Below are 13,984 nucleotides of genomic sequence, written 5' to 3'. Positions count from 1 at the left end.
CAATGTAATTATAATGGAAATTACTCCGCTGATGATGAGACAGGACTGTATCCCAGTCATACAATAGCTCTACCAAGAATCTCAGGGACGGACCTAACCTAATAATACTTAAGCCATTCAAACATGTGAAGAGACATCCAAATACGCGTAGCCGACGTAGGAGAACAGATGCTGATGCAAGAGCCTGAAACGAGTGTGACACATAGGCTATCAAGGTGATACTTATAATCTTGCTTTAGGGCTCAGTGAAGTTTGGAGTGTAGTGGCCGTTACAGAATCCGGGCATCATATTCTGAAACCCTAACCCTAGGTGTCTGCTAATATGTCAATGTTCCGGTTATCAATCCACCACATCCACAAACATTTGTCGTTCATTTCTCATGGATGCAATACCCAATGGAGTAATTGAATATAAACGGCACCTTCATGTGATTTCTGCTGGAATTGGCGCCGGGAGCGGAGATTGATTACGCGAGGGTGTGACCATAATATGCAATTTCGCAGAGGATCAGAGATTTTGCAGGGCGTGTCGCATTTTGCTGCTCAGTACTGGGCCAAGCGAGGGGGACGTGGATCCGAACTGCTGCCACATCGTCGATCCCAAAATTCGCATCACCGATGCCGGAGAGTGGAAGCAGCTGCATGCCGGCATAATAGAGAAAATCTGTGAGAGTAGTGACTGAAAAGCTTCTTTTCTGTGTCTCCATACGAGAGAACTGTGCGCATCCTGAAGGAGATTGGTAACGCTTTCGACAAGCGGTACTTAGTGGGGTTACGCGTGGAGCTCGCATCGAGGATCAAGACTTCGGCAATTTTCTGAAGCATAAACAAATGGAGGGTATCAAGGACACGCAAGAGAGTAATGGGACATTTTTCTCCAGGTTTTGAGGATGAGTCGATCGCGTCTCGAGTATGTGATCTTACATCAATTCGCTCTAATTTTCCCACTTGGAACTAACTTTTGGATACCGAAGATTTGTGGGATACCAACCTGCAATTTTGAGATACAGGCTCTTTTGAGGGCTTGTGGCGAGACATAGAGAATCAAAGACTTTGCACCAAGCCCAAAGAAGTGAATCTCCTTATCCTATCCCATAATATGACCACGAGAGTGCTTCTGATGCACATTCTACGACACGGCAACCGATGCCCAAATACATCCGGACTTATTCAGTATAGAAAACCCATAGGGGGAACATATGCCTGAGAACAGAAAACAGAGAACCTAACCAAGGTCAAGACGAGCAACATGATTAAGACATATATCCAAGTCTGTGAAACCTTAACCACACCTTCAAATCAACTCAATTTTGTGAAACTTCAAAAACATTCTCCGTTCAGGGCTTCGCTCTTGACATAATATGGTGTTTTATAAACATCGTTCAAGTACACAAAAACTCTGTCTGGTTGCGAGAGCAAACAGAGTTGACGCTCGGATTAAAGGATGACTGCTTACTAACTCGAGAAAACGATGGATTTTTTTACAACTATTCATGAAGCACGAAACTGTTCGACACTCCTTGTGCGTGACCGTAACTATACTTTCTGAACCTCTCCGTGCAATTTTCAAACCTGCACCACTGTATTTTTAAATTGATCGACCTCCTGTGGCACCTCAAATATTTCAGTTGCCCACGCCCTGATTGCAAAACTTAATAAGAGATAAATCCGAGGTTGAGGTTCAATTTGACATTCCCTCAGAACCTTCTTCAAACATTTTCAAGGATGCATTAGGAAACTTGAACTGGTCAGCCACTCCCATGCTACTTGCGAGATACCTAACCAGAGATTCAACTGTGGGAGTATTCGAAAAGACCTCCTCAGGCAGCGCAGGACAACACCTCGGTAGAAACTCAGGCTTGCCACGAAACTTTGAATGGAGTGCAAAAACTCCTCGACATAAAATGAATCTACACAACAATTTTAAAATGAGCGTTCCAGTTTACAGCCCACAAGGTAAAACTACAAAATGAAATCCCTTTCATGAGCAAGAGCGTTTTGAGTTCGAAAAGGAAGGAGTCGACCAATTCTCGAACCTTAATACATACCTTAGTACAAGTTGACGGAGGAAAGGATCGTACAACACACGAGCCCAGGTGTGGTTGATTGAGGATGATGCGGCCAGGATGTTGCCCAAGTCCGCCATTAGTGTTGATAAGAACTTCTCCGTATGTTCAAGTTGGCCCTGCGCACATCACATCATGAGACTTTGTCCAGCATGGAAGATTGAAAAGCAATCAAAAAGTGGAAGTTGCCAACGGGACCTACCTTCTGTAAGGTTTGTACTGAGACTTCAACAACTCGGCAAAACGCAAGAAATGGGGCAGTCAGGAAGTATGTGAACATGTTGCCACAGCTATTGGGGTGATATGTAGAAGCTGGTACTCCCATGCCTTTCTCATCAGGGTGCAAGCTCGGTGACAGCAGCAGAACTGCTGGTTCTCCTCTCTCGTTTCCAATCAGACTCTGTCGTGCGTGCAACCCCAGTTCAGTAATGCACATGCTCTCATGTTCTAGTCATCATTAGCACTCCTCTCTTCAAAAAAGATATTTAAGTTTTATCAAAAGTCCAGGCACTTAAGAATATTACTGGTTGATTGAATAGTAGCATCACCTCGAAGACAGAGCTGTTATCACTGTCAACCACAATGAAGAGAGGGCGACGAGTAAATGGAAGAATGTCACTCGGATGGAGGAAGTCATCACCTGAAATAACACAAATCGTCAACACTACTCCTGGGAAACTCAACTGTTTGAGATGTAATTGAGTTCAGATTGACGCCCCACCGTAGGGCGTCAGTGACAATTTGCAGCACATGAAATAATTGAATGAAATGAAGAAGAGCATTACCTGGGCTACGCCTTGAACCCAGCCAAAGCCCAGGTCCGAGGCTATCAGGAAACTCAGGGAACCTCCGATCCCCGGGAATTCCTTTTCTAGGACTGTCTGCAGGCGTACTTGCTGCTGAGGTGTCACTTTGGTCAACCTCAACTGTCATACCGTCCACACTAGGTCTCACGTAAGATTGAATCTGAGAGACTATTAACTGGTTTAAGCTTAGAGTAGGAGTCAAAGAGACAATCTTGTCATTTTCCGATGACATATCCATCATCAAATTTGCTGAGGATGGATGATGAAACATCGAGGACCGCGCTGACTTGCCTGCATCAATGGGATGTAGCCCCAGCCCCAGCCACAGATACACAATATATCAAACTTTTGGCCATATAACAGGAAATTCGAAACACTAAAAAAGCAAGCCTTGACCCCGCCTAAATATTCCCAGGTGCAAAGCTTTAGGCTCAATGAGATCCATCACTTTGGTGGGTAATTGCCATGGTACAGAAAGGTCGCTCCACCACTAGCTGTCTGTAAATGATACCACTGCTTTCAACAAATCAACTTTCTAAGGATGTTGAGTACCCGACGCAGCCACATATAGCAACACGCAAGAATTAGCTGGCACCTCTTCACACACTGTAGCCAAAACCTGGAGACGGAGGCCAATTCCATGCGTCAACCATCACAAATATCCTGGAGATAACTTGTTTACAGTCGACTTCAAAGATAACTATTTTTGTCAGAAAAAGCCCTTCCAACCCCAATTCAAAATGAGGATCCCAATCAACTGCAACAATACCCTAATAAAACAAATAGCACAGGTAGAAGCTTTTCACTTACGAGAAGAAAATGCTGGACAGATGGTCGATACAAGATGTATTTGTGAGGGTTGGGTGGTAGGCTAGGGTCGGGTATTTCTTCGATAACTCCAACGTGCCCTGATGCGCTCATCCTGCTACTGGGCTCGCTGATACGAGTGCGGTACAGGGAGCCGCTAGGTTCCCATTCCAAGACTTGCAGCATTCGAAATGTGTCAAGAGACAGCTCACTAAACTTGATCTGAAAGCAGGCGTTTACATTCGTTGTTGGTAAAGGTTGGTAATGAAATTCGTATAAGTAATGTGAGTTCTGTTCAACAAAGAAATATAATCTTCTAAAAAGCTTTGGAACTAATAAGTTTGATGAAAAATGTAACTGATGAAATGAGTTTTTACCAGAAAAATCAGATTTCTCTAGACAGTTTAGATGGCAGCAGATCCAACGTCTACTAGTGGATGGAGGTGCAATATGAGCAAAATGATTAGTTAATTAACCAAGAGAAGGGAACTAGCCTCCTTGTGATAGTAGCTTGCAAGAATAGCATCTTCCAGTCGCAGAGGTTTGGCGCCTTCCAGCTTTTCCACCACTGGAATTGAGGAAGGATGAGAATCCAGCAGCACGCTGTATCTCAAAGGCCTGCTCATGTCACATGCAGCATCAGCTTTCATGAATCGAACTATCTCTTGCACCACCACCCTCCACTCCTTTGCGTCAATGCCCTGCATCCCCAGAGACCAACACTTACTCTTCTCTCAACCAGAAAAAGAACATCCAAGACAAATTCCCACAAGTCATACTCTATGGGAATCCTCACTCAAGTTCAAGATTAACAGAGAAGTAAAAGTAGTAAGAAAAGAATTAATGGCTTGGTAGGAGAGCAGGAAACGAGCCTGGCATGTGCGGCTGAATCCCCCCACAAGGGTTCGCAATTCACGCATCAGCAGCTGCACCTTCTCCCTTCGGTTTAGCAGCAAGCAAATCACAATGAATCGTGCAAAGTAGCGCAACTGTTTGTTGGCCAAGAAAGCATCCTTGTCATCATCCTTAAAATAATCGCGTGTCAAGATAGCTTCGTAGAAAATGAATGCCTCCGTCAGGAACTTGACATCGCTGGTGCGCAGATAGTAATTGTAATACAATTGCCCGATTCGAGAAGCGATATCGCCTACTTCCCAACGTTTTAAGCCAGCGTCTACCAATTGGAGACGATTCTCTTGTTGGTACTTCCATAGCTTGGAGTACACCTAGGCATGGCCTCATTTTTCAAATATCTCAGTTAAATCCTTCAACATTCAGAAAGGGCTCCTTGAAACCTGCTTCATATTTGATAATTTACAAAAGCTTCAGAAGAGCGAGTGGTTCACCTGAAAGGCCTTGTGAAAATAGTAATCCCATTTGTTGCGACCACAGGGAGGAAAGTCCCGCAGTCTAGCAAACTTGCTGTGAGCCTTGTTGACTAAGGCTAGGTATTCCTCACTAGGAGAATGAACTAAAGATCCCATACGTCCTCTCTCCGCCTGGAACACTCATATCACTCCTTCACTGCAATGTCACCCGGCACATACATCAATTTGTCTCAGAACCAAAAGATTGTGTAAATTTAGGTCACTCAAGATTATCAGGTGAAATGCAGAGGCACTTTCCATGTGCCGAAAGAGAAAACAACGACTAACTCAAGCAGTGCAAAGCCTAGATTGTAAATGGAAAGCCAAAGAACTCAGGTAAAGGGTGCGAGAATTGCCAACGACAGCATACAATCGGGTATTTAAAATTGAGTTACTCACCCCTAACCCCCTGGAGCTCCAATCCCAGCTAGACCCAAGTCCAGATCATCAGAACTAGGAGCGTAAATGAAATTCCATCATGTCTTAAATCGTGAGATACTATCGCACAGCATGGAAGCAGGCCTCCACACTACAAAAGGAAATTAAGATGGGTGAGAGTGGGAATCAAACAACTGAATCCAAATCACCAAGAGAAACCAAATTAAGCAAAATCAAATGCGATAGGAATCAACCAAACTCCGAAGCTCATCGCGATGGGAACCTCAGCAGCCCCCTTCACTCCGCACTCACCCAGCGTCACCAACCACAACCTAACTCACACAGAAATCAAAACTACGCCACAAGCCCTTCGCGGCAGAGGAAAGTTTGATCAAAGTGGACGAACGGGGCGAAGGCTGCTCTGCGACTTACCAAACGCACCATGCCAACCCCCTCCTCGCCCAAACATCCTCCGCCGACATGCAATGGAAAGCTCCCACACTTTAAACCTCAACAAATTTCCCACAACGATGAAACTAACTCACCACCAAACGCCACCCAACGAGGAGATAAACGCTAAGCAGATGTCATCGTGGCTCACGTTCCAGTTTGCATGGCAGCGTTCATCGTTGTACCAGCTCCGAAGCTCATGAGTATAGCCCTGTTGACTGAGGCAACCTTCTCAGAATGCGAAGGCGGGGCCTCGTTTTTTAAAAATAGAAAACCAGAGTGCATGGAATGTGATGGTTCTCAGAGGAATAATTCTTCTACTTCTTCTTCTTCTTCTTCTTCTTCGTGCTGTAAAAAGGGTCTCTCTTAACAACGCCGAGTTCGACCTTTGACGAGGAGGGGTAAGTAGTAAGTAGGGCAGTGATCACATCGCCGAAGGGAGCCCTTGGGGAGCTCGTCGACTGTCTGTGTCTGTGTCGCGTTGTGTTTGGGGCGAGAGTGGAGCGATGCGGTAATAATAGCCGTCGCCATGGCTCACTGTCAGCTAATTCACAGAACAGGACCAGATTCTGTTCCTTTTATAGTGGTTTAATAAAAAAATTGAATCCTCTATGTACATATAATTTAAATCTGCATTGGGTTTCAGTATAAACTATCCTTCATGCTGGACAACTTCTAACTTACTAATCTAAATTTGATGATTGTGGAATCGAGGTCTTCCCTGAACACGTCCTTGCTTATATTATAGTTTTCGAAAGAGTCGTGGTTTTGGAAAGAGTTTATCGCAGCATTCATCTTCAGAATCTCTAAGAATGTTACCCCAAACAATCCGAATATTAGGTCACTTCACATGAATTCCTTTTGAGATTAAGTAATCGTTTCAATGTTGGACAGTTTGAAACTCAGTAAACACTTTCTTCATCTTAAAAGGTGTACAACATGGAACTTGAGTCAACACCCACAAAATCTTAGATTATCTAAATGAAACATGACCATGCAATTAGTGTACCTGCGGTCTACCTTCGTCACATGTCCTTCTGCCGAGGGATTTATTGAGTAACTAAGTTTTTTGTTATTTGACAAAGTGACTTTCAGGCAAGGTTTTCAAATGATAAACGGCGTCTAATTTTATGAGGATTTGAATTATATGGGGTCCGAGTTTGAGCTTAGGGGTTCTGGTATGGTGAATGCAACACCCCCAATTCATTGCATAATAAGTCCAGTAATTCTCCCGGTTCAGATCGGAGGCGACGATCTCAGAAGATGAGCTTAGAAAGGGGTCAGACTGCGATATGAGGGGGCAGACATTGCAGTCAAAATGTCAGTGACGGAGGCCATGGAAGAGAGTGCAGCCTTCAGCACCTCACCTGCACATCCAGGCTTCACAATCTCCTTCACCTGCACTACCAATTCACATAGACAAGAGGAGTCACAAAAACGTGTCTCTCTAAACAGGGCACCATTCGGTGACTGAATAGCAACTTCGGCAAGTCAAAACTGTCAAGCTTATGCTCCGACACATCATACTATGAGCATATCTAAAAGGGGACCGCAAGTGGACACGAGCAGCACAAACTGGTAACTCACACAGGAATTATGGACTTGCCTTGTCAAGATATGCATAAAACTCTTGAATTTCGCCGATGTAGTCGTTATCTTCTATTGAAAGAGTGATTGTTGTTAGATCTGCGCCAGGACCAGCATATTGGATGGGACCAGGATTTCTGTAAAGATCGTCCATCAACCATGAGCTTGCATGCTGCGTCAATAACCTGTAGACACACAAACCTCAAGTTGATTGATCAATTGGTGTCAACTGTGTGAGGAAAGCGTAACGTAGACTACGCAAGAATTCGAAAAGCAACCACCTCGAATTTGCATACTCTGTTGACAACATGGGTAAATTGAAAAGACCAGTAAAGGTCCAAGAAATTTACCCATAAGGTTTGCCCTTCAAGTCCACTTCGGTGGTATGCACAGCAGGCTTTCCAGTTTGAGAAACACCAGGACCTCGCAGCCACCGTTTTACTGACATCATTGCCTGTGAACATGATTGCACAACATTCAGAGAGTTCAATTCCGTAGGAAACACTTGGAAGTAACCCGTTCCTTTGTGATGCAGTAGGTAACAACGAAACTGCTATGATTTGAAGTGTTTCATCACCTTGTTTACACTCGGTCATGCAATGTAAGAATTGGCTCACCGTGAGGGGTGCTCCTCCACAACGCCACTCAGAAACATCCTGCTTCAGATTTGCAACGGTAGCCATGTATCCGGTCAAACCTGCTTGTGCTACGTAATATGCAGTCTGTCCCAAAGTCTGTTCCCATATGCACAAGAAATCAGTATTCCATGGAGGGACAGCAAGAAACTGTTCTGTATCAAAATCACTACACTACAGAGATGTAATCGTTGTAACACGGCGTCCCTCATAGCGCACAAAGTTGGGGAACTTCGTAGTTTTCACATACATAGGCGTAATTACAGTCAAAATTGGAGGGCAGAGATCCACGAGCTTGATAACCAAAGAAGTGGCAGATGGCATTGAATTTCTTTCCCTCGTACAATCCTGTCTTCTGTGGGCATAATACCACCTGCTTAATTTGATTTTCCTCAAGGAATTATTTCATATAGAATTGCATGAGAACGTTACCGCATCTGAATTCGAATCTAGTCGAAATAGTTGGCCTATATAAAAACTAAAATCCTTATCTGTTGATTGAGACATGCAATTAAAGGTTGTCATGAAGGAAATAACTTCATTAGAGTTTTAAAATAACATTCGAAAGGTCTCATTTAATCAAAAAAAGTTACCGTCCGTCTGATCATTTCGGTGTCCACCAACTGTGCCAACAGTTTTTCTGTCTCGATCTGCGCCAACATGATTATTAAGCATCTGGATAGGTAATTCATTGAAAACACGTTCAAATTCCTAGTATAATAGTATAACATGACGCCAATTCTGTATATAATGTACAGCAGTACAAAAATGTGATTGGAAACCTTACCTGTGACAACTGAACAGAACCATCTGATTCACGGTCTAATAGCAGCTGTGCAACATTACAGAATCTAAAAGTCAGTAGCCATCAAGTCAGTAAATCCAATCGAGTCAAACATAACTTCACGCATGAAAGGCAAATGTGGGTCATCCAAAAATGGACTTACATACCAGAACTTACCTGCTTCTTTATGAAGATAGGGAGAAAATCATATAGAGCGGCTGCCCATAGCGTCAGACGCGAAGATATATTGTCAACACCGATGTCCTCGTCTTGTTTACGAAGAGTATTAATTTCCTGATATGAACACACCAAGCATCAACATACGAGCTTCACACGCTAAACGAAAGTAATTATTTAGTGTAATGTGATCTTTCCGACATTCAAGATGTTCGCCTTTTGAAAGATAAAGATTTGAAGCAAGCGGGATCAATATTAGGAAACACTCCACCTGTAACAATGCACGGAATTCTGGAATTCTTTCTATGAGACCTTCTGGAAGAAGCACAACTCCATAGTTTTTGCCTGTGAAATACAAGGGCCCTATTTAGAGGAACAAACGATCCTTGCAAAGTAATAACCATTTCACTTCGTAGATTTAGTGTGAACAAAACTCTTCAGGCGGGTTGATCAGTTCGTTGCTGAGCCTCAAGTTTTACTCAGAAAATCATAATTTCAACAACCATTCTCGTGGCTGATCATCTCTTATAACAGCACCACACCAGAAAAATAATCTCTCTTCTTTGATGAATATTCACCTTGCTCTCCTCGAGCCTGTATAGCATCACAAATTTGCATCGTTACATCAAACAGAGTCATCTTCGAGTTTGCCACTTCCTCTCCCAGTAAGACCTGCATCCCACTCACATCTCCAGCACGTTCACAACAGAACTGAGCTGCCATAACCAACCATCCACAAGTTGCTCATGAAATCATAAGCCATTAGATCATTTCGGAACGACAGTATACCATATTCGATTGCGATTGAAGAGTGCACTCCAATGAAACATGTGACGCTTGCCGTCCCATGAGTCTGATGAAGTAATAGTACTGCGGTGCTCCCCATCAATGTACGTGAGGGCCAAGTATTAGAAATCAAGGCAAAATAACTTCATACATGATGTCCCGGTCATTGAAACAAAACAAGCGGTAGCAATTGAATAGTGTCCTGGAGCAGTATAAGAGCTATGAATGCATCGTGAAAACTAGCTGAGTAGGATGTATAGGGGCAATAGCATCTCCAGAATGTCCTTTCACCTTTTCAGCAGATAGTGCATCTGTACAGATGTTGCTGATAAGCTGTGAATATACCTGTCAAACCTCAGAGATAAACCAATTACTTTAAGCTCTTTTAAGACGAAGTATGCACAAGCTCGCGAAAAATCAGTCTACGCCATAATCAGATACTAAACTAGCAAATATAGAAAATGTCTTTATACTAGACAACACATATACTCTGTCTACTGTAACACTTGATCTATGGAAACAAATGATCGAGCAAGCAAAGGACCTTGCAAGTGGTATCAAATCCAACATTTGTCTCAACGAACTGATTTTTAAGATCCCCGTCAATAGTCACTGGAATTCCAACCACCTACACGAAAATATAGTCAGAAGTATCAGGAAAACAATTATCCTACAGGTTCATAAGAAAAAAAATTCATGAAGTCTCAGCACTAAAGCTGAAATTGAGAGCAGCGTGATCAATTAAGGCAGCAAAAGTAGATGGACGGCACACAATTCTGCTTGAGAAAATCAGTTTTTTGGACAAGCAACAGTGGTACCAAGGCTGCACAGTTACTAATGAAGGATAACTCGCATCAACTATCACAGTGCCAAAAAAACCATATATTGCACCAAAACCAAAGCATCTTATCGTATCACAGATGGATCAAAATTTGCTACTAAGTAGCAATATCAATGTTATTGATGGTTGTTGACCTTTGTTGTACATCCAGATTCCAAAAAGAACTCTGCTAGTTGGGCAGCATCTGAATTTGTGCCACAACCTAGTCAAAATAGTTGAGAGTAGAAATTGTCAAAATAAATTCGTTGTAAAGGATCAATTCAAGAGACAAAACAAAGACAGATAACGAGGATAGTGAACCTTCTGTTAAAAATACACATGATGGAGACGATGCAACGTTTCTCCAACATTGCAAATCGACAACTAAATCGAAATGGCCGGCTGTCCAAACTGGCCCGATACCAACAGTTAATATTTATTTTAAATGACTGGAACCAGACCATGCAGCGCGAACTAGTAACACAAACACTGTAAAGCTCTCATCATAAACAGACAATGTATATTACAGGGCAGACCTCCGATAAGAACAAGGACGTCCAATTTCAAAGCTTCACATGCAGCCTTGGCATCCTTGATTTGCTGATATGACTTAATCTGATCCTTTGTTCGGCCTAGAAGGTCATATCCTCCTGCACAGACCACGATAATTTGACAGGAGTTAGCCAAACCTATCGAACAGCCACAAAATCATCCAGTAAGAGTCCAGCATTTTATAACATACCCAAACCCCAATAGACACAAGACTTCCATGCCTCAAGCTACTGAAGCACTTCATGGCATAATTGGCAGGCGACAGGTGAACATACCCTGGTTGCGAAAATCCTTCAGCATGTCGTTCGTAAGTTCCACGGTCCTCTGAGAAAATATACCTTCCGTGCCGCCTACATATCGACACAGGAAAGCACTAACAGTATGAGTTGCTGTTTACGGTGGTGAAGGTGTGAATCCTGTGTGTGAAACATGAAAGGATCTAGTGTGCACATGGTTGCAGAGATCTTAGGGTGCATTCGTATGGAGCTACGACAAACCATCATTAAGAAACTAGTTTCAAAGTGTTCCATTCTCAAGAGCATCTAATCAGGATATTCAAATTGATCTTGATGTTAAAACGAAAAATAATATTAAGTATTGACATGTGATGAACATATAATGTGTTCAAGTATCTCATACTGTGAAGAAAATGGAAATAATGGTCATCCCTTCTATCTAGTAAGAAAATTCAAACTTTGTGTAAACGCACGTTTCAAAATCCGAGGGTTCATTTTATCCAGTTTTCATTGTACACATAAAGGGAATTTCAAATAATTTTCGCATGACTAGTAAATTTGCACTCAACAGCTAACTAAAGCCAGTTTGAAGTTCATTGACGAGGCATCAATAAAAGAGAAAAAGAATACTCAAGCAGAGCACTGAGAATAGTGGGTGGAAGAAGGTGAAAAAACAGGCAATGACCTGCTATTCTTCAACACAACTCGGCACCTATGAAATGTAGATAAGTCAAACAAAAATATAGAATGCCTGCATATGGGAGATGCCTGGTGATTAAATCTCACAGTCAGACGCATACCAATGAAGCCAATCAGAATACTGTTTGCATTTTGGCTCTTCAGGGCATCAAACAATCCTGTAATGACGTTGTGACCTCCGGGCGATTGTCGCCCACAAAAAGCGACACCAATTCTGCTAGCACAAAGAAGATCGAGTTAGAGCTCTAGTTTCGTGTCGGCCTTCTGCATCGAATCGGGACCCATTAACAGGTTTAGAGGAGATATCTCAAGGTTCAATACACTCATAAAACGGCGGAAAAATCCATCATTCATGCGGATGCATCTGGCATGTCAGGGTGCATGCTAAGCAGAAGTGTAATAACAGGATGAAGGTTTGGGTACCTGAGAGGTAAATGCTTTGCTGTTGTAGCGTTAGGTCCCCCAGAGGACATCAGTTGCACGAGAGGTAGACCATACGTGTGTGGATATGCTTCGCTCACGGCAAGGCGATCGGATAGTTCAGCTGTCGCGGAGGCATCCCCCACAGAGACCTTCACACTGCCACACTGCAGCGGACTTACCCACCAATTTAACAACCACGTTGTAATGCCTCCCAAATGGATTCATGAGAGGCACTAGCATCAATTATAAGAATTAATCCTGCCAGCTTACGACACCGCAAGCCTAATATCACGGCATAAGCACTGAAGCATGCAGGAAAACGGAGACAAATAAAGTGTATACACAGGCAAAGTTCAATTGGGACAAAACATTCCAATTCCACGTAAAACCAGCAACCTCGCAACAACCATGCAAACCATGAACCTATCCCTGTCTGTTCGCAGTGCCTAATACAAGCACGTCTGATCCCTCCACAACCATCTCCATTAACACCGAAAAAGAACCTCCATCAGTAACTCCGCCGCATGAGAACCTCACTACCCGTTACAGTGCCAGCCAAAACATGGCCAACAACCACCCGCTCCTCACCATATCCACTTCTCCAATTCCCCAGAACCGTGCCAAGCGCACTGCGAAAGTCACCTTCAACGCGGGCGGAACTCGAGGCTGATACTGAGCTCGCACCGCCGACAAGCCCTGCAACTTAGACACCTTGCGATGGAGCTCGATCCCCATGACTGCACCCACTTCGTCCCTCCACCCGCTTCACCTGAGAATGCTAATGCTGCAGACCTCGTGAAGAAATCAGCTGCTAGGTGACGGCGAGCGTGACAATCAAGCCCCTTGGCGAACACCTAGGGACCTCCGCATATGCCAAACTTCTTCGAGGAGACTGATCGACGAAGATCTCATGGCATCGAAAAAGCAACGACGGCAGCTGTAGATGTGCAATCGGAGAGACACGGCGAGCGGCGACGAGGACTGTTTTAATTCGATCCTTGCAGCACAAAAGAATGTCCCACCTATCGATCTGGCTTGTCCCAGTCACTCACTGTCCAGCAGAACTCGGGGCAAACTCGGGGTTAAACTCGAGAGGAAGGTGGTGTGGTGTTGCAAGCATTCGGCCCATTTTGGGCGAGTTTTCCAATGAGGGTATGAATTGTGTGAAGCTTGGGTCATGCCCTTGAGAACCATGCAAAGGTTGCAGCTGGATATTATAATTATATTAAATAAAAGAGACCATTTGATTTTAAGTATTACAAAAAAAAAAAAAAAAAAAAAAAAAAATCTCTTCAACCACAAAATTATAATTTTTATTAAATTGGCAACAGATCCTTCAAATTAGACCTCATGCATGTATGAACAAACAAATGAAGTATATGATCGACTCAATGATATTACCAACACATAC

The 13,984-nt window shown here is 43.3% G+C and overlaps 2 protein-coding genes across 8 annotated transcripts; both read right to left on the bottom strand.

Moving 5' to 3' along the window:
* Positions 1 to 1,351: 1,351 nt before the first annotated feature.
* LOC112295192 (uncharacterized) lies at positions 1,352 to 6,356 on the bottom strand. 4 transcript variants are annotated; one of them, XM_024546459.3, is made up of 12 exons: positions 5,857 to 6,356; positions 5,446 to 5,575; positions 5,026 to 5,203; positions 4,552 to 4,905; positions 4,156 to 4,380; positions 3,683 to 3,901; positions 3,425 to 3,491; positions 2,852 to 3,163; positions 2,615 to 2,706; positions 2,269 to 2,466; positions 2,049 to 2,185; positions 1,352 to 1,910 (listed from the first exon to the last, which is right to left on the bottom strand). In XM_024546459.3, the coding sequence occupies exons 3-12, from the start codon at positions 5,161 to 5,163 to the stop codon at positions 1,682 to 1,684; spliced, it is 1,971 nt and encodes a 656-aa protein (XP_024402227.1). In that variant the 5' UTR covers positions 5,164 to 5,203; positions 5,446 to 5,575; positions 5,857 to 6,356; the 3' UTR covers positions 1,352 to 1,681. The 4 variants fall into 4 exon arrangements, with proteins under 4 accessions (XP_024402227.1, XP_024402228.1, XP_024402232.1 ...); XM_024546460.3 differs by having other exon boundaries at positions 5,970 to 6,356; XM_024546464.3 differs by having other exon boundaries at positions 4,174 to 4,380; positions 5,857 to 6,354.
* Positions 6,357 to 6,760: 404 nt separating this feature from the next.
* Positions 6,761 to 13,648, bottom strand: LOC112295193 (pyrophosphate--fructose 6-phosphate 1-phosphotransferase subunit alpha). Of its 4 annotated transcripts, none has more exons than XM_090244232.1 (19): positions 13,162 to 13,648; positions 12,574 to 12,737; positions 12,252 to 12,364; positions 11,491 to 11,565; positions 11,200 to 11,313; positions 10,819 to 10,886; positions 10,388 to 10,471; positions 10,135 to 10,188; positions 9,847 to 9,927; positions 9,636 to 9,651; positions 9,329 to 9,402; positions 9,058 to 9,174; positions 8,884 to 8,928; positions 8,690 to 8,746; positions 8,347 to 8,451; positions 8,079 to 8,195; positions 7,812 to 7,915; positions 7,481 to 7,646; positions 6,761 to 7,272 (listed from the first exon to the last, which is right to left on the bottom strand). In XM_090244232.1, the coding sequence occupies exons 1-19, from the start codon at positions 13,306 to 13,308 to the stop codon at positions 7,144 to 7,146; spliced, it is 1,830 nt and encodes a 609-aa protein (XP_090100358.1). In that variant the 5' UTR covers positions 13,309 to 13,648; the 3' UTR covers positions 6,761 to 7,143. The 4 variants fall into 4 exon arrangements, with proteins under 4 accessions (XP_090100358.1, XP_024402233.1, XP_024402234.1 ...); XM_024546465.3 differs by having other exon boundaries at positions 9,636 to 9,729; positions 13,162 to 13,647; XM_024546466.3 differs by having other exon boundaries at positions 9,636 to 9,729; positions 13,216 to 13,646.
* Positions 13,649 to 13,984: the final 336 nt, after the last annotated feature.

This window comes from Physcomitrium patens, chromosome 18, assembly GCF_059467195.1.
Source record: "Physcomitrium patens ecotype Gransden chromosome 18, ASM5946719v1, whole genome shotgun sequence".
Taxonomy (NCBI): Eukaryota; Viridiplantae; Streptophyta; class Bryopsida; order Funariales; family Funariaceae; genus Physcomitrium; species Physcomitrium patens.
Note: the sequence above shows the minus strand (reverse complement) of the source record. Positions and strands in the feature narration are given on the sequence as shown.

What these genes read in the sequence shown, in the direction of transcription:
- LOC112295192 (XM_024546459.3), bottom strand. Translation starts at nt 5,163, where the DNA reads ATGGGATCTTTAGTTCATTCTCCTAGTGAGGAATACCTAGCCTTAGTC. An exon ending in CAGTACAAACCTTACAGAAG is followed by an intron (nt 2,186 to 2,268) that starts GTAGGTCCCGTT and finishes TGATGTGCGCAG; the next exon opens with GGCCAACTTGAACATACGGA. An exon ending in CTCCGTCAACTTGTACTAAG is followed by an intron (nt 1,911 to 2,048) that starts GTATGTATTAAG and finishes ATTGTTGTGTAG; the next exon opens with ATTCATTTTATGTCGAGGAG.
- LOC112295193 (XM_024546465.3), bottom strand. Translation starts at nt 13,308, where the DNA reads ATGGGGATCGAGCTCCATCGCAAGGTGTCTAAGTTGCAGGGCTTGTCG. An exon ending in GAAGGATTTTCGCAACCAGG is followed by an intron (nt 11,314 to 11,490) that starts GTATGTTCACCT and finishes TGGTCTGTGCAG; the next exon opens with GAGGATATGACCTTCTAGGC. An exon ending in TTGAAGGGCAAACCTTATGG is followed by an intron (nt 7,647 to 7,811) that starts GTAAATTTCTTG and finishes GTGTGTCTACAG; the next exon opens with GTTATTGACGCAGCATGCAA.